The following is a 23,933-nucleotide window of genomic DNA, read 5'->3' on the forward strand; positions in this document are numbered from 1 at the left end:
CCAGATCTCAAGCTGGCCTTGCTCAGTACCCCCAAGGGGAGATTTCAACAAAACCTAGTTATCCACTGGGATCTAGACCACGCACATGGCCATGCGTGATCTCATAAGGACAGACACCAGGTGAGTCTCCTGGGACTCACTCCACTTGCCTCTACAGCAAAACAAGAGATAAGGAGTAGGCAAAAGTGAGGATGGGATCCCAGCTTGAAGCTAAGCAGTGTCCATGCTAAGGGTCACATACACCTGGCAATACCTATTGAACTGAAAGATGTGCCTGTCAGGAGTCCATTCGTTTGAGGGATGGAGAAATCTCAGAAGAACATATCCTCAAGGAAGAGGAAGCCACATAAATAAACTTGATCCATTTAAGAATATCTAGTACTTATTTATATTTAGAACTGTAGTAGATTAGTGTCCCTGCCTCCTCACCTTTGCCCACAGGTCTGGAGGTTGGCTAGGGTAACTCAGTTCTGGTCCATGTCTCTCTCTGGTAGGCTAGCTTGGGCATGCTCTCCTGGTGAAGATGCAGGTGCAAGAGCACAGGTGGGAAGGCTGAGTGCTATTTCAAGTTTCCGTTTGTATCCAGCCTGCTACGATCCCACAGACCAAACAAGTCACAAGCTGGACCCCGAGTCAGAGTGGGCACAGGAGGAGTTTGCAGCTGTGCACGACTGTCTTAAAAATCAATTCAACATTAAGAAGAACCAAGGCCTTTTTACCAACACAGTGTGTCATGTTTATTGGGCTATTCACAGGTCAGCTAAAACACCATGAAGGGAAAAGACCGGATGCCATCAGTAATGTCAGGAAACAAGATATTTAGCGGTTCTTAGTTTCAAGTGTCGCATTCCATCACAGCTTGAGGAACATGGGCAATTCACTAACAAAACTGCAGTGGGTGCATTTGTTTTTAGCAACAAGGAGCACATACATTTATTTAACCAATGACTTTTAGGACAGTCAGCAAAAAAAGAAGATGGTATTTTCATGTAGCTAAGACAAGAAAATCATTTATACAAATTAAATGGATACAAAATACATTATAAAGAGAACACACATACAAAAGTCATTAAGCTGGTCAAAGAGCAGGAATGCCACAGAACACCACACTGAGAGGACACTGGTGTGAATTCATTTCCGTTATGAAAGTACGTCCAAAGTTTGAGTTACACATTTACTGAGGTAAAGGCACAATCACTTCCACGTAATTAATGGGGAAGAATCCAGATTCCCCATGGAGCACTCCTTCATACCAGTTTTCATCTATCTGATTGGTTAATGTAATGATATCCCCTTCTTTAAATCCTAGTTCTCCTTGGTTTTCTGGCTCAAACTCATAGAGACCACGACAGCAGGGCTGGTCCATGGGAATGTGAGAACCTGTCCACATCACATGGAGACAAAAAGCACAGGTTAACACGACAAATCACCCAGGGAGCATTGCAAAGGTGGAGAGTTGCAGAGACCACGACAGCAGGCCCCTGCCTTCCTTCCCAGGACAAGGCCGGCTCAACCCACCTCACAGGTGCTGTACTTGTGGCCTCTGCCCTCCTCAGCTCTCCCAGCTGCCCTAGATGACCTCCTGGGCCCACGGCTTTTCTCATCAGTTCTCCCGGCCAGAGAATTCAGGCCCAGCCCCTGTCCTTGAAGCAGCTACTCAGCTCTGCCTGGAGCCCAAGGGAGGTGCAGAATTACAAGGCCCAACCCCTGCCCTCAGGGAGCTCATAGTTTCTTTCCCGGAGACTGGAAAACACATGGGAAACATTTAAAAAACAAAGATGAGGTACTGTATCACCTATAGCTCAGAGAAGAAGAGAGCAGGAAAGGCCTGGGTGGTCAGGGACATTTTCCTAGAGCTGGTGACCAGGAGCTGGAACATGGCAGGGCGTGAGACTGGAGAGGGGTGAGGAGAATCTCTACAGACCAGCCTGCAGTCTTGGGACTGTTGTACTAAGCCAGAAGTTCTCAGAATAACATCTTTTAAATAATTGCTTTTTCATTTCAAAACTAAAACTAAACATGGTAAAAAGAGAGAAACATGCAAAATTGAGAAAAGTTAGCTGTAAACCACTAATGAAGAGGTAACCAATGTTAAATTAACATTATGGCATAGAAGCTTCCAGGTATCTTTATGAATTTGTTTGTGTATGTATTTACATATAGCTGTTTTCATAAAAGAATTCCTACACATATTACTGTGAACATCTTTCCAGGTTACATTTAATTACTGACCAGTTGTCAACTGTTACCAGTATAACATAATTTCTTTAACCGATCTCCTATTATAGGATATTTAAAGGTCTTCCTTTCTTCCCTTTCTTCCCATCCTTCCCTCCTTCCTTCTTTCCTTTCTTTCTTCCTTCCTTCCTGTTTCTTTCTCTCTTCCCTTCTCCATTCCTTCCTTTTCATTTTCCTGTTTGTTTTCTCTTGGCTTTCATTGATAACTCTTTGAAAAATATCCTAATGTATGTGTATTTACAAATATGTACATTTAATTCCTGAGGGTAAACGTCTAGAAGGAAATTGGCTGTTCATAGACATAAATTTTTCCAAGACTTTCAAAATTTACTATCAATGTATTTTTTCTATGATTTTTTTGTCCTAAAAGTACTAGGAGCCCCTAATATATTATACACTTTTATACTATAAATATTGACCTTATATCTGTCATGTTTGATACAAGCAGTATTCCCAGCTTATTATCTGTTTCTTTTTTTTCTTTTATTTTGTTTTTGGAGTGTGTACTGGGGATGGGGCAGGGATGGGGGTTTCTGTTTTGTTTTGGCATACATGCAGAAATTTTATACAACATAAGCAGTCAAACTGATGAAACTTTTCATTCATGGTTTCCCTTCTACAATTATATATGAATATTCAACTAAATTTATCCAAGTACTTTTTTTAAATTAATTTTTAATGTGAAAATGTTTTCTTTCAACCCGTTTGCATTTTTGCAAGTAAAGGTATTATTTGCTTTTAATAATGTTTAAGCAGTTATCACAACATGATTTATTAAATAACCCATCTTCTCCACTGATTTCAAATACTGCTTTTATCTTTATCAATATCATACATTTAATTATCATGTGCACTTGGATCTATTTTAGGATCTTCTACTTTGCTCCACTGATCCGTTTCAGTAACTGTACCACACTACTTTAAATACTGTAGCTTTGAAGTAAAGGTTAGTAATTAGTAAAGCAAGTTCCTCATCATTACTCTTCTACAGGCATATGTTGGAGATATTGCAGGTTTGGTTCCAGACCACCGCAATAAAGCAAACATCTCAATAAAGCAAGTCACCCAAATTTTTTGGTTTCCCAGTGCATATAAAAGTTATGTTTACACTAAACTGTACTGTGTTGAGTGTGCAGCAGCATTTTGTCTAAAAAAACAATGTGTATACCTTAATTTAAAAATACTTTATTGCTAAAAAATGCTAACCATCATCTGAGCCTTCAGCGAGTCCTAATCTTTTTGCTGGTGGAGGGTCAGCCATGCTGATGGTTGCTGACTGGTCAGGGTGGTGGCTGCTGAAGGCTGGGAGGCTGTGGCAACTTCTTAAAATAAGACAACAGTGAAGTTTGCTGCATCAGTTGACTCTTCCTTTCACAAGTGATTTCTCTGTAGCAGGCAACGCTACTGGATAGCATTTTACCCACAGTAGAACTTCTGTCAAAATTGGAGTCAATCCTCTCAAACTCTGCTGCTGCTTTATCAACTAAGTTTATGTAATATTCTAAATCTTTTACTGTCATTTCAACAGCCTTCACAGCATCTTCATCAGGAGTAGATTCCATCTCAAGAAACCAGAAACCCTTTCTTTGCTCATCTATAAGAAGCAACTCCTCATCTGTTAAAGTTTTATCATGAGATTGCAGCAATTCAGTCACATCTTCAGGCTCCACTTCTAATTCTAGTCTTCTTGTTATTTCCACCACATCTGCAATTACTTCCTCCTCTGAAGTCTTGAACCCCTCAAAGTCATCCATGAGAGTTGGAATCAACTTCTTCTGATAATGCTGATATTTTGACCTCTTCCCATGAATCATGAATGTTCTTAATGGCATCTAGAATGCTGAATCCCTCTCAGAAGGTTTTCAATTTACTTTGCCCAGATCCATCAGAGGGATCACTATCTGTGGCAGCCATAGTCTTACAAAATGTATTCTTAAATAATAAGACTTGAAAGTTGAAATTACCCCTTGATCCATGAGCTGCAGAATGGATGTTGTATAAGCAGGCATGAAAACAACACTGATCTCATTGTACGTCTCCATTAGAGCTCTTGGGTGACTGGGTGCATTGTCAATGAACAGTAATATTTTGAAAGGAATCATTTATTCTGAGCAGTAGGTCTCAACAGTGGGCTTAAAATATTCAGTCAACCATGTTGTAAACAGATGTGCTGTCATCCAGGCTTTGCTGTTCCATTTCTAGAGCACAGGCAGAGTAGATTTAGTATAATTCTGAAGGGATTTAAGATTTTCAGAATGGTAAGTGAGCTCTGGCTTCAACTGAAAGTCACCAGCAGCATTAGCCTCTACCAGTAGAGTCAACCTGTCCTTTGAAGCCAGGCATTGACTTCTCCTCTCTAGCTATGAAAGTCCTAGATGGCACCTTCCAATAGAAGGCCATTTCATCTACATTGAAGATCTGTTGTTTAGTGTAACCACCTTCATTAATGATCTTAGCTAGATCTTCTGGATAACCTGCTGCAGCTTCTACATCAGCATTTGCTGCTTCCCCTTGCACTTTTACATCACGGAGACAGCTTCTTTCCTTAAACCTCATGAACAACTTCTGCTAGCTTCAGACTTTTCTTCTGTAGCTTTCTCACCTCAGCCTTCATAGAACTGAAAAGAGTTAGGACCTTGCTCTGGATTAGGCTTTGGCTTAAGGGAATGTTGTGGCTGGTTTGATCTTCTCTCCAGATCACTGAAGCTTTCTCCATATCAGCAATAAAGCTGTTTCACTTTCTTATCATTTGTGTGTCCACTGGAGTAGCACTTTTAATTTCCTTCAAGAACTTTTCCTTTGCATTCACATCTTGGCTCCTGTTTGGTGCAAGAGGCCTAGATTTTCACCTTTCCTAGCTTTTGACATGCCTTCCTCACTAAGCTTAAGCAATTCTAGCTTTTGATTTAAAATGAGACGTGCGACCCTTCCTTTCACTTGAACACTCAGAGGCGATTCTAGGGTTATTAATTGGCCTAACGTCAATATTGTTGTGTCTTGGGGAATAGGGAGGGTGAGGAAAGGGAGAGAGATGGGGGAGTGGCAGGTTGGTGGAGCGGTCAGAACACAGACGTTTTTCAAGTTCATCACCTTATATGGGCACAATTTGTGTCCCCCCCAAAACAATGACAGTAGTAACATCAAAGATCACACATCACCACAACAAATACAATAATAATGAAAAAGTTCGAATTATTGTGAAAATTACCCAAATGTAACCCAGAAACACAAAGCGAGCAAACACTGTTGGAAAAATGGTGTCCACAGACTTGCTCGATACAGGGTTGCCACAAACCTTCAATTTGTAAAGAATGCAATATCTGCAAAGTGCAATAAAACAAGGTATGCCTGTATTTAAAAATTTCCTATTCCCACAAAATCATTCAACCAGGTAAATTTTAGTATCAGTGTATTGAGTTACCCTCATCTTGACTTTAACTGGGTCATATTTTTTGAGTAATAGTAAGATTAATGTTACAAGATTATTTTTAAATGAATGACCATTGCATGCCTTGAGGAAACCACACTTGTTTCTGTGTTGTACATTTATGCTACGTCTAGACTGGGTTTGTTACTGTTTTAGATTTTTACCCCTGTATTTTAAAATGAAATTACTTCCTTTTTATATTCTGGTCATGTTTTGGTATAAGAGCATTTATAAAGTAAATTAAACTCTTTTCTCTATTCTCTAAAACATTTAAACTTGAAGATTCGATTTTAAAATGCCCCTAATTATCTAGGCCTATGGATTTCTGAAGACAGAAGGCTTTCTAGGATAGCTTATGATAGTGGCTTAGTGTGTCTGGGAAGGACATATGGTCACCCCAGTCCAGTTCCCTACAGATCCTAAAGGGGACATGTGGCCCCAGTGGTTCCCATGGTTCCATGCAGAGGAGCCAAAGGTGAGAGAATGGGCAGGAGCTGAGGGGCTGCCCTGGCCAAGTGAGGTGATGCCCCTCGCAGAGGGGGTGGAGGGCAAGGACCACTGGTGAGTTCAGAGGGAGACCTGATTGTCCCAGTCAAGATGGAGGTGGAAGGAGGCTGAACCCCACCCCAGGAAGACCACACACTGCATCCACGTGAGGCCACCACATGGACAGAGGCCACTACCAGTGGACGGAACAGGCCATCCAGGAGGAGACCAGGGAAGCCTGCACACCACAATAGCAGACACTTGTTCCTCTTTACATCACCCGAGCAGAGTGAGGTCTGCAAAGCAGGGAATGCAGCACCCCAGAGCCAGACCAGGCCAGTTTCACGGGTTTTGGCCTTAAGAAGAGGGCTTAATCCTTTCCCATGATTGAAATATCTGCACACGTGTGACCTCTGCCATGCTATGTTTTCCATTTCTATTTCCTTTTTCTATTATTATGAAACATTCTTATTTCTCTCCCTGTCCAGACTTAAACTGAGAGTTGAAACAAGCTCTGTTAGAGATTGTGTTCCTTCCTCACCAAGTCTTTTCCATCCAAGTAAAGAGAGAAGATAGATTTGGGTTGGTCAAATGAGAAGCCCCTTTGTCCTGGTGAAGGGACGGGAGGTGGCAGCACCCCTTTCTCTGGGGGCAGTCCTCCCTCGGTGCCACCCCACTGCTAAACTTCCACGCACACTGTCCACCCCACGTGGGAGTGAGAGCCAACCCCCCCACTGGCATAAGGAGCGTTTCTCACCTACTGCCTTCCTGCTGCAGTGGTTCTCAACCTGGCGGCACATTAAAAGGCCCACTGCCCAGGCTGACCCCAGACCACTTAAATCAGTAGCTCTGGCAATGGGACCCAGACAACGGGGAAATTTTAAAAATTTCTCAGGTGTTTCCAATTTCCAAAGGAGGTTGCGAACCACCAGACTCATGGCCCTCTTTCCCTCCATTTCCTTTGACCAGAGCCCGGGAGTGTCAAGGAGCTCGTGGGGAAAGGGAAGAGCGTGGTGGCGGGTCGGCGGGGGTGGGGGTGGGGGAGGTTCTTCTTCCTCTGCAGGTGGGAAGCTCCTTCCCAGGTGGTGCTTCCAGGTAGGTCAGCATTTTAAAATCTGGGCCCCCTGCACTATTATCTCTAGAATCTACCTGATGTTTCTAGCATGTAGATGGCTTCTTCCATGACAGACGCCCCCATCCCACCCCAAGTCTGTATATTCCTCTTGTCATAATGATGGTAATTGGGAAGTAGAAGGGTTTAAATAGGGGGCCCAGTTCATGATCTTGAATATGAACAGAATAACCTTCAATGATTTCGAAACATTGGGGAATTGTGCGTTTCCAAGCAGAACTTTCCATTTTCCTTTGGAAATACAGCTCCTATCTGGGTGGGCAGGGGGGCTGGGAGCTGGGCACTGAAACCCTGCAGCAATTCAAGCCTCTGAGTCAAAGTCAATTTTATTAATGAATAACTGTTTCCATGTGGTCTATTAAAATGATTAGTATTCTTTTATCATTTCTCCCACTGTCAGTTTTTAACAGAGACGGAGTCAGGTGCCAAAGCACATAGTGGTCTTGGGAAGCATTTCCCTGAACACAAAATGTCAATGCTAGAAGGGTCTCTGGTGGTCTTCAGTGAACCCTCCTCTTTTTGAAGACGAGGTCACAGCAGCCTGGCCTCAGAGCTAATGGCAAAGGCAGAAAGAAACACCAGGGCTCCAGACCCCAGCCCATGACCTACCCTCCTGATGTCACCTCCTATGTGATCTATGCCACTGCTAAGGGTTGCCAAGAAATTTCACAGGCTATCATGCTGACTTACAGGGCTAATTGTGTGTGTGTGTATATATATATATATATATATATATTTTCCCCTCCCATTTACTTTGTAAGCTACCTACAATGACTAAAATAAATACTAAATGGCAGGCATGCACTTATCCCAATCACCACCTATGTGTGCATACGTGTGCACCCCCTGCACACATGCACTGAACAGATCGGGGGTAAGACACATCACTCACTTCTCACTTCATTTATTCCAGGCGAGGGACCATTGCCACACCGCCCACTTTGATTTCCTAAGAGCTGGGAAGTGACCAAGCACTCACATCACACTCCATCAGCAAATGAACCCAAAACATGGCATCTCTCCTGAGACCCCTGAGTGGAAAGCCCCCGGGCAAGAGTTCCCTGACTCAGACAATAAGACACGAGCACCGGGCTCTCCCCCACCTCTGCGCTGCGTCCCCTCCACCCACTGAACACAGGTCTCAATGGTGCGGGCACCCGGCAGATCCACACCCAGCAGAGCTTGGTCTGGCTGTCCTGAATTACACCCTCAGCAGGACAATATCCTCCGATATCGTCCAATGCATTTGTCACGCTGGGTCGTTTTTGCCGTCTGGGGCCCTCAACCCAAGTAGCCATGGCTGCCCTTACTTTAGGGAGAAGGTGGAACCTGCACACGAGCAATCAATGTTTAGCTGGTAAATTCCAAAATAATGCCATTTCAGTTGTGAAATGGTCTGAACGCCAAGGCTTTCAGGCTTTCATGCCAGAGCCAGGTAGGCTTTTATGAGATTTGAGAAGTGGTGGGGGTGGGGGACTTCTGGGGCGGAGAGACTTCTACTTCCAAGGAAGCAGAGCTTGAAGAACTCCAGAGCATAGAGGTTTGTATTACAAGCTGTGGGGAGGGAAGGGCTGTTCCCTGCCACCCAGAGAAGAGATAGGAGCTCTTTCTGGAGTCAGGGAGGAGGCCTGGTGAGAGAAGAGGGCAGGGAAGAAGGCTGAACTGCTCCCTGGATTCCACCCTGGGTGGGGGGTCTTAGCCCCACTTCCCACTGGAACTGTGGGGGAAGGCAGGCCCCCAAAGTGCTCTAGACTTGGGGGCACTGAGCACAGTGGAAATGGTGGGTGGTATCATTAAACAGAGACGGCGTCTGAAGGGGCCGCCCTTGGCTCCCCACGAACTGTGAACACGTGTCAAGTCCCGGCAGGAAGTGAGGAAGTGCTGCAGGAGCAGCTGGACCAGAGATGGCCTGGGGGTGGGTACCCAGGCTCCGAATGCAGAGATCCAGCAACCCAGAGGCAGAGGAGAGTCAGACCCCGGACCCAGGCCTGGACCTGGAGTGACAAGTTATCTCAGCTGTGGAAGCAGTTAAGACCCCCGACACGCTTCCCCACCTGCCACTGTGATGTTCCCTAAACTCCCCCTGCACCCAGGCAACATCTCGGGGTACAGAAGGAGGTAGGAGAGAACCTTGGAGGAAAACCAACAGTCCTTGCAGGAAATTTCAGCCGAATGACTAGGTTTAAATCCTGAATTGACAAAGCAATAAATGGATAGTCTGCACTTTGTATTGGAAGAGACTGCGTTACCTTGAAATGGCAAGATTACATTTTTTTCCACCATTAGAAGAAATGGAAAAAAGATTAAATTTTTTTTTTTTTTTTTTGGCCAACAGTAGAAATGGAAAAAAGATTAAGTTGTTTCCGCCATCAGTCTAAACGGAGGCTCGTAAGCAAGTTCAGTTAAAAAGAAATCAAGTTTGTGCCCATTTGCGTGATGGTGTGTGAATTTTCCCTCTCCACAAAAGACAAGTCAGTGTCACCACGGATGGAACCCAAAAGTGCAGGCAGAAAAGGTGACATGTCCTCAGTGAGACCTTTTCAAACTAGACTAGGCACAAACGTGGGCGAGGTGCCTGAGTGCCCAGATCTTCCCGTAATAAAGGAGGGGTCCTACCCAGCACCCCATCTTTGTTGAACACCCACTCCCCTTTGCCCTGGGGTCTTGCTCCACCACCTCCATCTCTATGCTTTCTCGTGCTTGGTAGTTGGCACCTGAAACTGCTGAGAATTTGTGCACGTGAGCTCCTGGCAGCCGAAACCCCAACCCAGTCTTCCTTGTTAAGGCACTAAAACAGAGATTATTTTAACAGCGAAGAGGGAGTGTCCCTGTTAAATATTTATTATTCAAGCTCTGTTCCACCCCATTTGGGGAAGAAAAAAAAGAGAGAGACCCTACCACAAGAATTGTAACATCGGCAACACACAATAGGTCAGGAAACCCTAAAAGAAATTTCACTTCCCTCTTGGCAATAATGTGGACCGGTTTTTAATAATATTGGGCCCCCTCTTGTTTTAACAGCAGGAAAATTCTTTGGATGCCCTTCCCCACCCCCGCCTTTTGTTTCCCAAAGTCCCTGCTGCCAAGGGCTACTCACGTGTACAGAATTGCTGGGCACACTTTATTCTGGTAGGATAGCCCCACAGTGAATTAATTCTGCAGTCCCAGTCAGCTATGGGGATGAAATACTAACCCTCCGTTTTTCAGTGAACACCAAGTGCCAGGACAATATTCGAAGTGGCTGTTAGCAGATTTAATTCTCAGAGAAACCCTTTGATGAGGTGCCATTATTTCCCCCAATTTGATGGATGGGGAAACCTAGGTTCAAAGCAATTAAGCAGCAGGGCTGATATCTGATCTCCATCTAGGTCCAGAGTCCGTGTTCTTGATCGCCACTTCATGCAGCCACTCTGAAAATTGCTGGCTGGTGAGTTTACGCCCACTCAGTTTCTGAGCCAACCCCAGCCAAGGGGATGGTCCATCACCTAGGTTAGAAAGAGCCTGTGGGTCCTCAGCTGGGCAGGCTCCGGGAGTTCCCGTGCCTTGGGATGCTCTTTATTTATTATTGTTTTTGAGAAAAATATTGTTTAAAATCTTTTTTAATGAGGTATAATATATACAGATAAGTGCACATATCGTAAGTGTAGAGTTTAATGAATTTTCACAAACTGAAACATCGGTGCAGCTAGCATCAAGATCAAGAAATAAAACTGTAGTAGCATCTTAGAGCTCAGTCATGTTCTTTCCTCCAATCAGTACTCCCCCAAAGGTAATCACTAGCCTGACTCCTAAGGCTATACATTAGTTATGTCTGTTTTTTGAGTTTAACGTTAATGGAATCATACAGTATGCACTCTGGTGTCTCGTTTGTTTCACTCAACGTTATGTCTGTGTGGAGTGTGACTCAGTTCTTCATCTTGTTTAATTTTGTGTGTGTGTGTGTGTTTTTGATGGATATAACAATATGGTTCAGGATTAGATCCATATAGTCTATAAATAAAGACAACGTTTTGGGGGGATGTGTGAGGAATGCTCTTTAGGAGCATCCTCCACCTAAATCCTTCTCTGATCCTGGAAGGCCTGCCCACATCCCAGCTCGCCCTGCCCATCACTTGAGGGATGTCCTTCAGGTATTTATTCTCTGTGCTGCTTCAAAGTGAGCAACTCAGGCTTCAATCAAAAAATAATAATAATAACCAAACAAAAACAGGTGTCTACTCCAGGTGGTGGACGAGACACTAGAGTGGAGGTGGCATCAGATAAGGCTGGCGTTTCTGCAGCCCAGCCGTCTCCTGTGCTCCCTCCCTCTCTCTCTCTCTGCCATGTGCCAAGACCTGGGAGCCTGTTCTCCAAGGCTGTGTTTCTCATCCTGACTTTGAAGGAGATAAAGGTGGAGGTAGGAGTGGTCAGTGGGGCAGGGGACATTCTTCTCTCCGTAGCACTAAAAATCACAGCTCTTTTGCTGTACTTGAACTTGGCTAATTTCCAGATCACCAAAGGAGCCCACTGTACTCTCTTCTCTGCTGGCCCTGACTTTGTGGATTTCGTTACCTGGAAGCATTTGGTCAGAGCACCCCAACTGAAAGGCAAGCTACAACCCCCACCCCTATTTTTTGGGTTGGAGTGGGGAAGGGGCTGGAGAGAGAAGGAAAATTCACACAACTGCTGTCCGCATGAGTGCCTATCAGGGTACAAGGTATGGAGTCTACGGAAGCTACTGACCTGAGGAGGGCTCTTTGTCTTTTAGTAAATGCCCCAGACGGCTGTGCCTTTTGACTTTTTGTTCCTGCTTTTTATAGTTTTTCTCTTGCCTCCCTTGTAGTCAGGCTGCGACCTGTCACTTTTTCCTGCCGACAGTGGGCCTTCCGAAAGCAGTCCCCAAGGCCTTTCTAATCTGCTGCTTCCAGTCTGCTGTAGGCTGGGAAATCAGATAACCAATTATGTAACATTAACAGCTGCTGTGTCGTGGGCTCTTGCTCTGCAGCAAGCACCGCGCGTGCCCAGCACCTCTTATTTATGTGATCTAATTTAATCCTTAGAATAACCCTATGCAGTTGGGGTGATACTTCCTGTTCTTTTGATGACAGAATTTTGACCCAGAGGTGAGAGCCGGAATTTGGCCCTTCCTCTGACTCCAAAGCCCACAGTCACCAAGACAGGTGACACCTATCTTGGCTGGGTGAGCTTGTTTTCTGCTCACTTCCTGGTCTCAAATTTGGAATGCAGAGGTATTTCCATGACTTCTGCTACCCAGGGGCAGCTAAGGAACAGAGAGGAAGGTACCTGAGAACAGGTAAAATCGGCAATCACCCTGAGACTTACTATACCTGTACCATCTAACTAGAGAGCTCATCTCTTAACGTGTTGGGGCAAAAACACTAACTTGGAACTTTCGAGTCTATTTCTGGTTCACACTCATTCTCAAACACCGAGTGTGCACTATGGGCCAGGCACCATGCCCAACATATTAGACACCATCTCTCTTGAATTAGAAAGAGCATATCTGGTTCAAGTTCCCTTCAAAAGGTGTCATTTTTTTTTTCCTATCTAAAATCTCAAGCTCTTGCAGCAAAAATTTTTTTGAAGCTAACACTTTTCCTTGAGCTGACCCAGACAAAGCACTGGTATATAACTCTGATAAATACCACAAAACCCATTTTGTTCAACATCTGTAAGTACTATTTTTGTCCATTTGGTAAGAACATATGGGACAAAAACTTCAGATCCCTGGGTTCCAGCTCTGGGTTAGGTCACCTCTGGGCCCTGATTTCCTTACCTGAAAATTTTAAGTATTAATCTATGGTTAATGCTATGGACTGAATGCTTGTGTCCCCCCAATATTCAGATGTTGAAGTCCTAATCCCCAAAGTGGCGGTATTTGGAGGTGGGGACTTTGGGAGGTGACAGGGTCATGAGGGTGGAGCCCTCATGAATGGGGTTAGTGCCACCCTGTGTACAGACACAACGAGAAGACAGCCATCTGCAAACCAGGAAGAGGGCCCTCACCGGACACCGAATCTGCTGGCACCTTGATCTTGAACTTCCCAAACTTCAGAACTGTGAGAAATAAATGTTTGTTGTTTTAAGCCCCTCAGTCTAGTATTCATTATAGCAGCTCAAGCTAAGACAGTTAAGTAATAAACTAGTAAGTAAAGTCTAGTAAAAGTCTATGAACTACCTTTCTAGAAATAAGAACTCTGTATTTATCCATAGGAGATGTGATTTATTAAAATGACTTGTCAATGGAACTCAAGCTTAATCATTACAATCTATAAAAATAAGCATGTGTAATTTGTTTTTACCTTGATACCAATCCTCCACCACTTACACAGGTTATATGAGATGGGTTGAACTAGTAAAGTTTGTGCCCACCCCCCTCACAAAGCTTTCCCTTGTGTACGGAGATGACTTTTGCAGATTTCTCAGAAGCCACGGCCCATTTACTTAACAAAGTTTCCTGGGAGGTGACTCCTCGACTACAGCCAGGTCCAGTGCTTGTGGGTTGGCTCTGCCACTCTGAACTAAGGAAAAAGGGAAGACAAATGACAGCCTTAATCAGAGGTGGCTTCCTGGCCACTGGCATGCGGATCAGTTTGCAGATGGTGTTTTGCTTGGCCTGCTCCTTGCTTTGTACAGTGTGGATTAGTTGACAATATTTTAAAAATAAGGAGATTGCACATAAATATATGATTTCTGGCTTCTCTTGGAAAATCATAAAGGCTGGCTATCCTAGGTCCACGTTCTCAGGCAACAAGCAGCTGCTGTTTGGACAGGGCAAGTGTTCTCTAGGTGGCTGCAGACTCCTCTGCCTGTGGTGCTCCTGACTTGGCGGTCTGTCGTCAGACATCTTTCACTGGCCTGGCACTGTTTTCTTACACTTTCCTACGTCTCTCATTCCCATGATCTGGCATCAGGGTTTGCACCTGAGGCCACACCCACTCGACAAGCCCAGGAGGTATCACAAACAAGTCCAGGATTCAAACGAAAAGTCCTCTGGAATTGCGGTGCATGGCTGCCCTGTTTGTAATCCCTGGAAACTGACTTCTACTGGCTATTTTTTTACTATTTAGATAACGGTATTTTAAATTTCAGCTTAAAGACCAAGCATACCATTGTAGAACATATACTAAGATTTTTAAATACGCATTTGAGACAATATAACCATTTCAGCCAAGAAGTATTAAAATTCCTACAACTAAGTTAGAAATTACGTCCTACAGGCTTTTCGAAAACTCTTTTTGCAGACTATTTAGAAGAGTTACAGGAAACCATTCCCTGCAGCGAGAAAACCTTTCTCTCTAAAGCTTCCTTGAGATGAAAAATAAAACAAGGACTCTTCCCCTTTCACACATCGATGACTACCGATCAACAATACTCATCAGAGTTCACATTTTAATTTTTAATAATATTTTTTAAAATACAGAAAATATAAAAATGTTCAATCTGCACTTTTCAAATTTTTACGAATGCTGAGCACTCAGAAAAGATAACTATTGCAGCCACAGAATTTAGAGCTGGCAAGGAAACTTGGAATGTATTAAGTCCAATCACTTCATTTAGGGACAAGTAGAAATCAGTCTAGAGATGTTAAGAAACTCTTCCCAAAGTCACACAGCGAATGAGTGCCAGAGTCTGAATTCCACCGTGGGGCTCCTGTTTTTTGCTTATTTCTCTTTGTCTATAACTCTGACTCTGAACCACTACCGATCATATACAGAAATGGATATTGGGGGAGGGCTGGTGGCAGGGGGGAAAAAAAAAACAAGAAAAAAGTGGAAAGGACAGAAGACAAAAAATGAAAAATAGCTGCTGACTGAGCAATCATCATTGTCACTGCTGTGTGAAATTTTAATTTCCTCTTTGGAAATTTAGGTTAAAAATACATCTATTTCTATTTACAGAGTGCTCGTCTTCTTTAAGTTTCACACTTCACACTTTACTTTTGAATAAATGTTTATTTTCTAATGTAATCCTAGAGATTTCACTCCGATGAGGGGAACGACTTAGGCTCTAAACATTATATCCAAGCCCCCTCAGAAGTGTGAAGGAATTTCTACAAGTCTCTTTGTACCTACAGGGAGTTAGAATGTCTTAATATAAGCCATTGGAGAGATTTATTTTTGCCTCGCTCTGAAATGCCTGTAGCACACATTTGGAAACCACATTTGTTCACTCATCTCAGCCTTCCACATTCTTAACGTCCGTCTCAGTTTGGTCCATATTAACCCTCAGCTGTGATTATATAAAGTGGTGTCCTCTTTAAGAACAGCAGTGAAAATGAAAACCTTCACAAAGAAATGAGTTGATTAAAAAAATGTAGAAGATACTCTGTCTTCTAGTCTTTACGTTTAGAATTCAGCAAGTGATAACTTACCCAGGGTAGGGAAGATACTTGAGCATAGGTCACAAGCTCCTACACTATTTTCCTCAAAACCAAGGGTTTTCTGGGAACGACCCAGGCACGCATTTTAGCACGAAGACTTTTCTTGGCCTCCCTTTCTCTTTGGGGACACAGAGGCAGCACACGCTGCTGAGGCGTCATGACCCCACACTCAGGGGCTTGGACAGGCGGTGGTTTCTCCTAGCCAGGGCCTAAACTTGGATTTTTGTCTGCAATCCATCATTTCAAGATGTGATTTCCAACGCCCTCCCCCCACCACCCCTTCTCCATTTCTGGCTCACTTCATTCATTCTCCTAAGTACCTAGAAATGATATTATCAAAGATTCCATCTCAGTCCCACAACGAATTCTGCCTAATTGATCTATGTCCTTTCATCTCCCTTTTTTTTCTTTAGAAAGAAGAAATGATGAAGAAAATGTTCTTGGAATTCACTTCTGGCAGAGTCCTGTGAGCTTTGCTTTAAATTGTTAGTGAAATGCTTGACATTTTTCCTTCGTTTTATAAACATTATGTGCAAATCATTCAGAATCCTAATGGAAGGTAATTTCCCATTAATGCAGGCTATAAAAATGCCATTTTCTTCTGAAACTGTGCCTTAGAAACAAACAGTACAAGATCTCTGCACATTTGCAAATTCTCCCCACAAATCAACGAAGCCCGATGCTGAAATGGGGATGAAAGCTACCACCAAGGGAACTTTCTAGAGGCAGCCTAGAAAAGGCAGAGGCATGTCATGGAGTTGGTCGCAATGGAGAATCCAGTTGTGGACACTGAGCCTTCTTAAAGGCCATCTTTGGCACATCTGTGATCTCTGACTGACCATCACCCTTCTAACAACTTAATCTGCCTAGGGACCGAGCTACTGGCCAAGAAGGAGGGGACGTAAGCACTGACACGCACAGTCTGGATGAGGAAGCCAAGGAACTCATTGTCCTATCAGTGTTTTCTTCTTCCAAGTCAGATGCATACAACAGACTCCCTTTGCAACCACTTGCTGACCCAATTCCCTCTGATCAAGAATCTTGGAAAGAAATCATTCCCGATGCTCTTGAACATTCGCTAACATTTCCCAGTATTCTTTCTTAGAGATATAAAATAAAAAATCTTTAAGGTGAAGTGCCCAGCTCTGCTACTTACAGGCTCTGTGACCTCAGGGAAATCTCACTTAACCTCTCTGAGTCTCCACCTACTCATCTGTAAAACGGGCATAATAATGGTACTAGAAATGTGTCTGAAGTATTTAATACATGACCTGACCCCTAGTAAGGACCCAATACGTGTAACTGCTATATTGTTAAATTATTATTTATTACTGCTTTATTTTTTATCACTTCCTCGCAATATTGTTACGAGTATGAAATGAGTTATGTATATAAAGCATCAAATAATAATACCTGCCTTATTTTTGGTACTCAAATGCTATGTCCTTATGTCCTTAAATGTTACTTTAATTAAAATACTTTTTCATTTTTATTTTATGCCAGTCTGTGAGGTCAAATTTAGTATAGGTAGATGAAAACACCTTCATCAAAGGAAAACTGAGTTTTCTCTCATAGCAAATGAGAGCATGGTATCTTGGAAGCTTGACTGGAGGCCTCATCTCCAAGAACTACCCCCCTGTTTGGATGCAGGCTGTAAGGGCAGAGAAGGTGGGGTAGGGATTGAGTCCTGGGGTCCTAGGGTCTGCTGATTCTGCTTCATTCAGATATAATACAGGGAGGGAGGTGGGCTGGAGTTGGGACTCATTTTCAAAGTTTTTAATTAGTTTGTTTATATTCAGCTTCTTTCTAAACAGAAATTTTGAAATGGATTACAATGACATATGTATTCAGAATAGAGGTTTTACAAACCAGAAATAGAAAAGTAAAGCCATCAAAAGTAAGGAAACAACATATTTTCATCCAAACGCGAGAACCTGTGAGTAAAGGTGGGAGGGGACTATTAAAAATGATACTAGAGCAACAGACATACACTGGGACTGTCCCAAGCAAACTAGGGTGCATGGTCGCCCTCGACAAAGGGGAGGAGGGCACATGCACTAGCTGCGGTCATTTTATTTTTTATTTTTTTTATTCTTATAGTTTTTGCTTTTTTTTTTTTTTAATCTTTATTGGAGTATAATTGCTTTACAATGGTGTGTTAGTTTCTGCTTTATAACAAAGTGAATCAGTTATACATATACATATGTTCCCATATCTCTTCCCTCTTGCGTCTCTCTCCCTCCAACCCTCCCTATCCCACCCCTCCAGGCGGTCACAAAGCACCGAGCTGATCTCCCTGTGCTATGCGGCTGCTTCCCACTAGCTATCTGTTTTACGTTTGGTAGTGTATATATGTCCATGCCTCTCTCTCGCTTTGTCACAGCTCACCCTTCCCCCTCCCGATATCCTCAAGTCCATTCTCTAGTTTAATGACTGCTGTGCTTGAACTTCACATCTGGCATTGAGCTTCCTGGGGGCAGGGAGAATAGAGAATATAATGGGGCACACAATTTTCTTTAAAGAAGGAAGTACACCTATTCTTCAAAAGCCATCAATTTTCTCATTATGAAATACATTTCTGTTTATTCAAATATTCTTACTGAAATGTAATTTAGAGAATATCTTGAAAACAGGAAAATATTGCCTATAATCCTACCATTTAGCCTGGTCTACATGCAGATATTGATTTACAAAGTTGTAATCACAGAACACTTATAACTCTGTGTCTTTCTTTTCAACTTAATATCAAACCATAAACATTTTTATGCTACTACCTAATTTCCATGTTAGTAACTTTGAATAGCTGCATACTACCCCATTTGATATACCACTGCCTACTTAACCATTATCCTACTACTGACAAATATATATAAATAAATATTGGTCATTAGGCTGTTCCCATTAACAACTTTTTCTTCCTCTATATAGTACTGTAATAGATAGAGGAATATGCTTTTGCTTAAATTATTTCTTTAGGATACATTTCCAGGAATGAAGCCACTGAGAGTACATAAACATTTTTCTTAATTTTGATATATACTGCTAAGTTGATTTCCCAATGAGTCACCCCAGGGGTTGGCGGACTATGGCCTTCAGGCCAAGTAATGTTTTAATGGAACACAGCCACGCCCATCCATTTTCATATTGTCTATGGCTGCTTTCACACCAGAACAGAGTTGGGGAGTTGCAACAGAGACCACATAGCCCACGAAGTGTAAACTATTGGATTGGCCAAAAAGTTCGTTCGTGTTTTTCGTAAGAAAACCCGAACGAACTTTTTGGCCAAACCAATATTTACGACCTGTCCCAGTACAAAAAGAGCTTGCTAACCCTTAGATTATCCTAATGTACGTTCCCATACCGCCTGCACATGGTACCACATTCTAACAGAAATGAATTATGTGGGGTCAGACATTTTCTTCCACAACATATTTGTAGATGTTCGTGCTAGAAACTGCAAGCTGGCCATCAAAACCCTCTCTTTCGTTCTTCACAGTAATATAATGTTAGGATGTGGCTCTCCAGCTAAGCTCCCCCCCAGCCTTTGCAGCTAGTTGTTGTCCTGTGACTAAGCTCTCCCCAGTGGGATGGGAGTGGAAGTGATGTGAACCACCTTTGGCTCATTTCCCTACGAGGAAATCTCTAGCCCTGGACTTCCATTCTTAATTTCTATCTTGTTTGAACCATTGCTCTCTTTGAGTTTCTGTATGACAGTAACTACTATTACCCTAACTACCATGCAAAAACTGGTACCAGAAGTGGGGTACTGTCATGATAAAAGCTAAAATTAGTGGCTCTGACTCAGTGGCCAGGTAGTGATGAAGAAGAAACAGATACAATCGGTGTGAAAGCTGGTGGCCCTTGTTAGGGTGTGGAAAACATATGGTAAAACTTCTGCCTATGATAACTTTCAAAGCATACCACATACCAGGGGCTCTAAAGGAAGGAACTGGAGAAAACAGAATGTTAGTGGATGTTACCTCCCATCCTTGGTACCTCTAGCAAATTATTATACGAAAGAGAAGAACTGCCCAGTTTGCAAGCAAAGATAAAAGAGAAGAGAGAAAAATCAGACGTTGGGTCCCAGCATATTAGAAAAGCTTCTGTACCCCAAGGAACAGAGGATCAGCAGGTTGTGCTCCAAATCATTCTCAGAGACTTCTCTCAACCCAGTGAAGGCACCTAGTTCCACAGCAAAGATTCATCTAAAAGTATTGCCTTCTCACTCAAGTCTGCTGTTTCAGATGGCCTCGAGGTAGCCTCAGTAAGTTAAGAAAGGTTAGACAAGAAAGGAAAGAAGTAAGGCAGTCTTAAGAGCTACATCTAAGAAAGAAACTTGGATGTGATTACCGGCACATGGAACTGCCTGGGAGATACAGATCAGAAGCTATTCCGTTTTTGGAGGCATTGAATTGTGAAAGGAAGTGCGGGTCTAACCTGAAAACATCTGCATCTATTGAAACTTGAAGAACCCTCAAGGCCCCTAAGCAGCAGTAAGCACAATTCTCACAGGAGGCAGGTTTCCAAAGGCCACTCCGGATGTGAAGTGAAGATATGGAAGCCATGAAGGACTTCTGAGAAGGCAAATCTAGGGACCTACAGGCTAAAGGACAGGAGTGATTCCTCCTGCCACCTTCCAAGGGAGCAGAACCAGGGTCTAATCTTCTTTCACTGACATAGTCCTTGCCATTCCTGTCCAGCAGAATGCCATCGTTATTACAGACTACTGGCTGCTTTGGATTTCCCGATGTAACTAGGTATGGCTGCCCAGCTAGAGACTGCACTTCCCAACTTGCTTTGCCACGATCTGTGGTCATTGGATCTGAGTTCTCATCCCTGGAATGTGAATGTGTCACTCCTGCCTCACTGGCTTAAGAGGAAATGTCTAGCCTCGCCTTCTGTTCTCTCTCCCCTTCCTTCTGGCTGGAGTGGCAACAACTAGGACAACTTGGAAGCCACAGGATGACGAAGGTGGCAGAGCTACCATCAGCTGTGTCTCCTGAGTGACTCCACGGACGAGAACCACCCATCCTCTTGGAATATCCTCCCTGGATTGTTGCATGAGTGAGAAAATCTTATTTTGTCGAGCATTCGTTGTACTTTGGGTGTCTCTTCTTTTTTAAACAGAAACTAGTGTTACCCTAATACAATACAAAAGAACTTCCCAGAGAACTGTACCTGAGTATCCTCTTGATAATATTTTAATGAAATCAATTTTATTCAAATAACTTTAAATATAACTTTACATCAAAATGTAAATGGAAAAGCAATACTACATGCTATAAAGAGACCGTAACCGTGCGCATAATTATGAGGAAAACTAGACAATTTTATTAAATTCAAGGTAGGTACTTTTGCCTGCAGAAGACTTTTAGCCTGAGGTCTATCTTCTCTGTTAAAGCTGGACATAAAAATATTCCAGCACAAAGCTGTAGCTTTATCTCCTTGAAATCAGAATGACTAAAAGAGAATTGAGAAAAAGAATAATTTTCTCATGATGTGATTCAAGGCTCTCCAGCTCTATATCCATTTAGCACCTAAAGCCATCTTGGGTAACAAACAGCAGAGAGATGCAGCCAGTGGGACGTATGACACTGAATGACTTGAAGTTTGCATTAATCCAGCAGACTGAGTGCAAGATCGCAGACTTCCTTTCATGTATCGAATCACTAATGATTATAAAATGGGTATGTCTTTAATTCCACACAGTGGATGAACAAGAATGAACACTGTTGGTAGACCATAAATTATGAGGAATACAAGGAATACCTGAAAGATGGAAAGCAGCAGATGGAGGAAATGAAGCTCAAAATGGTTCCCAAAGAGAGATGCAACAAAAGTGGATTTGGAGGATGCCCAAAACTCAGAGTAAGTGGTCTGGGGAGCTGGATGACTGGTTGGCATTCTGGGAAAAGAGTAGCTTGGTTAAGTCCTCCCATCCTGGCTTTGTACCAAGTACCTGGGAGCCCAGGCGTCTGCCTCCAGGAAGGAGTATTGCGTGCAGGGACCTGAAACAGTGCCATGAGGAATGTAACCAGACAGACAACTAGAAACCAGTGCACCTCACGCAGCGGAGCATCCCTAATCCCTCAAAACCGTGGAAAATAGGCAGCAGTAATAGACGGCACCATAGGCAAACTAACATGGAATCTCAAATTAACAGTTGTGCACAGAACCAAGAATCATTGTTTATCCACTAATGCTTGGCAAAAATTGAAGTCTAATGACACAGGTATGGGGAAGCATGTATTGCTCCATTCATGGTAGTGTACCCGTTTTAGCAGGTAATTTGGCAATATCTACGATCACTTAAATGCATTCACTCTAACTCAGTAATTTCATTTCCAAGAAAGACTTGCCCATCAGCATATGGAGGCAGATAAAGGACATTCTTTTTAGCAAATAACTGGAAACAACCTTAATGTCCATTAATGGGGAAATGGTATATATAATGGAGAACTATGAAGCCATTAAAAAATAGTGGGATAACATATATACAATGGAATATTAGTCAGCCATGAAAAAGGATGAAATAATGTCATTTGCAGCAACATGGATGGACCTAGAGATTGTCATACTGAGTGAAGTAAGTCAGACAAAGACAAATATCATATGATATCGCGTATATGTGGAACCTAAAAAAAAATGGTACAAATGAGCTTTTTACAGAATAGAAATAGAGTCACAGATGTAGAAAAAAAACGTATGGTTACCAGGGGGAAGAAGGCGGGGGAGGGATAAAATGTGAGATTGGGATTGACATATACACACTACTATATATAAAACAGATAACTAACAAGGACCTACTGTATAGCACAGGGAACTCTACTCAATACTCTGTAATGACCTATATGGGAAAAGAATCTAAAAAACAGTGAATGTATATATATGTGTAACTGATTCACTCTGCTATACACCTGAAACTAACACAACATTGTAAATCAACTATACTCCAATAAAAATTTTTTAAAAATAGTGGGATAGATCTATATGCATGACATGGAAATAACTCCAAGAAATAGTGATACATTTATAAAAGCTAACCACAGAACAATACATCTAGTATGATCTTGTATTTAAAAAACAGCAAAAAATCTAAAACGGTGTGTATATCGTGTATCTATCTATGCACATAAATAGATATGACAGTGTTCATACCAAATTGTTAACAATGGCTACTCTTAGAGAGGGGCTTGGGATGGAGTGGGCGATCATAGGAAACTAGAGCATGATTTATACCACCTGAATTTTATTTTTCTCAGTTTGATCATTTTATTTAGGAATATATTTGTGCCATTTGTCTAATTAAAAAATAATGATGCAGCACTTAAGGCAGTGCCTACTATATAGCAGGTGCTCAACATATGCTAATTCAAACTTTTTTAAAATTAGTAAAATATTTGGAAAGTGTTAAAAATGTAAATATAAAGGTTAATGTAGCATGATGTTTCTATGGCCAAGGTTTGACACATTAGAAGGCAATAAGTAAAGTGATGGAATTCTTCCTTGATATAAGTACTCGAAACAAGGAAGCACGAAAAGGGGCATTACTAGGGGAAAAAGGGAATTCGCCAAATAATAAGAGAGAAATCTGAGGTCTCAAGATAATCACACAGAATACAACAATAAGCAGTAAGTAAACGCTTCCAGCAGAGCTGTACCGAAGGGCACACAGCACCCACAGAATGGTCATCTCACCTGTTGTCTTTGCTGAAGAGGTGGTGGATACCCCATTGAGCGCACTAGGACTCCTTTTCATGGGCCGTGGCTTGTATTCTCGCCTGGGGACGCTGGATGCAGCCGATATTCTGTAACACAGATTTGAAGGTCAGGCAGACAGCTGATGACGAAAGCAAAGCCTCCAAGCCTGCGTTTGCTCTGCTGTAATAAGCCTACAAATTTAGGTCCTAGGCAATGGTCGTGAAGGGGGTGATTTTTACACGTTGATTCGTGAGTAGTCCAAAGTGATAGCTTTGATATCCCAAATGTAGTTTTTCAACTATATGCAGATATACCTCGTTTTATTGCACTTCACAGATACAGCGTTTTTTATAAATTGAAGGTTTGTGGCAATCCTGTGTACTATAGGTGCCATTCTTCCAAAAGCATTTGCTCACTTTGTATCTCTGTCACATTTTGGTAATTCTCAAAATATTTCAAACTTTTTCTTTATTATTATATTTGTTGTGGTGATCTTTGATGATACTCTTGTAATTATTATTACAAGAGTAGTAATAAACTGCGCCATGTAAGACGGCAATCTTAAC

At 42.5% G+C, this 23,933-nt stretch overlaps 1 protein-coding gene across 3 annotated transcripts in view; it reads right to left on the minus strand.

The window, feature by feature from the left end:
* Positions 1-715: 715 nt before the first annotated feature.
* SH3GL3 (SH3 domain containing GRB2 like 3, endophilin A3) overlaps positions 716-23,933 on the minus strand; it is a 145,764-nt gene continuing 122,546 nt past the window's right edge. For 2 of the 3 annotated variants that reach the window (XM_030878498.2, XM_030878499.2), the window contains 2 exons: positions 23,365-23,474; positions 716-1,380 (listed from right to left, as the gene is read on the minus strand). In XM_030878498.2, the coding sequence (XP_030734358.1) occupies positions 1,175-1,380; positions 23,365-23,474 (316 nt within the window). In that variant the 3' untranslated portion in view covers positions 716-1,174. Of the gene's footprint in view, positions 1,381-12,005; positions 12,202-23,364; positions 23,475-23,933 lie in introns of all 3 variants that reach the window. The other variant, XR_004044046.2, reaches the window with a different exon arrangement.

The sequence above is a fragment of the Globicephala melas genome, chromosome 2 (assembly GCF_963455315.2).
Source record: "Globicephala melas chromosome 2, mGloMel1.2, whole genome shotgun sequence".
NCBI classification, from domain to species: Eukaryota; Metazoa; Chordata; class Mammalia; order Artiodactyla; family Delphinidae; genus Globicephala; species Globicephala melas.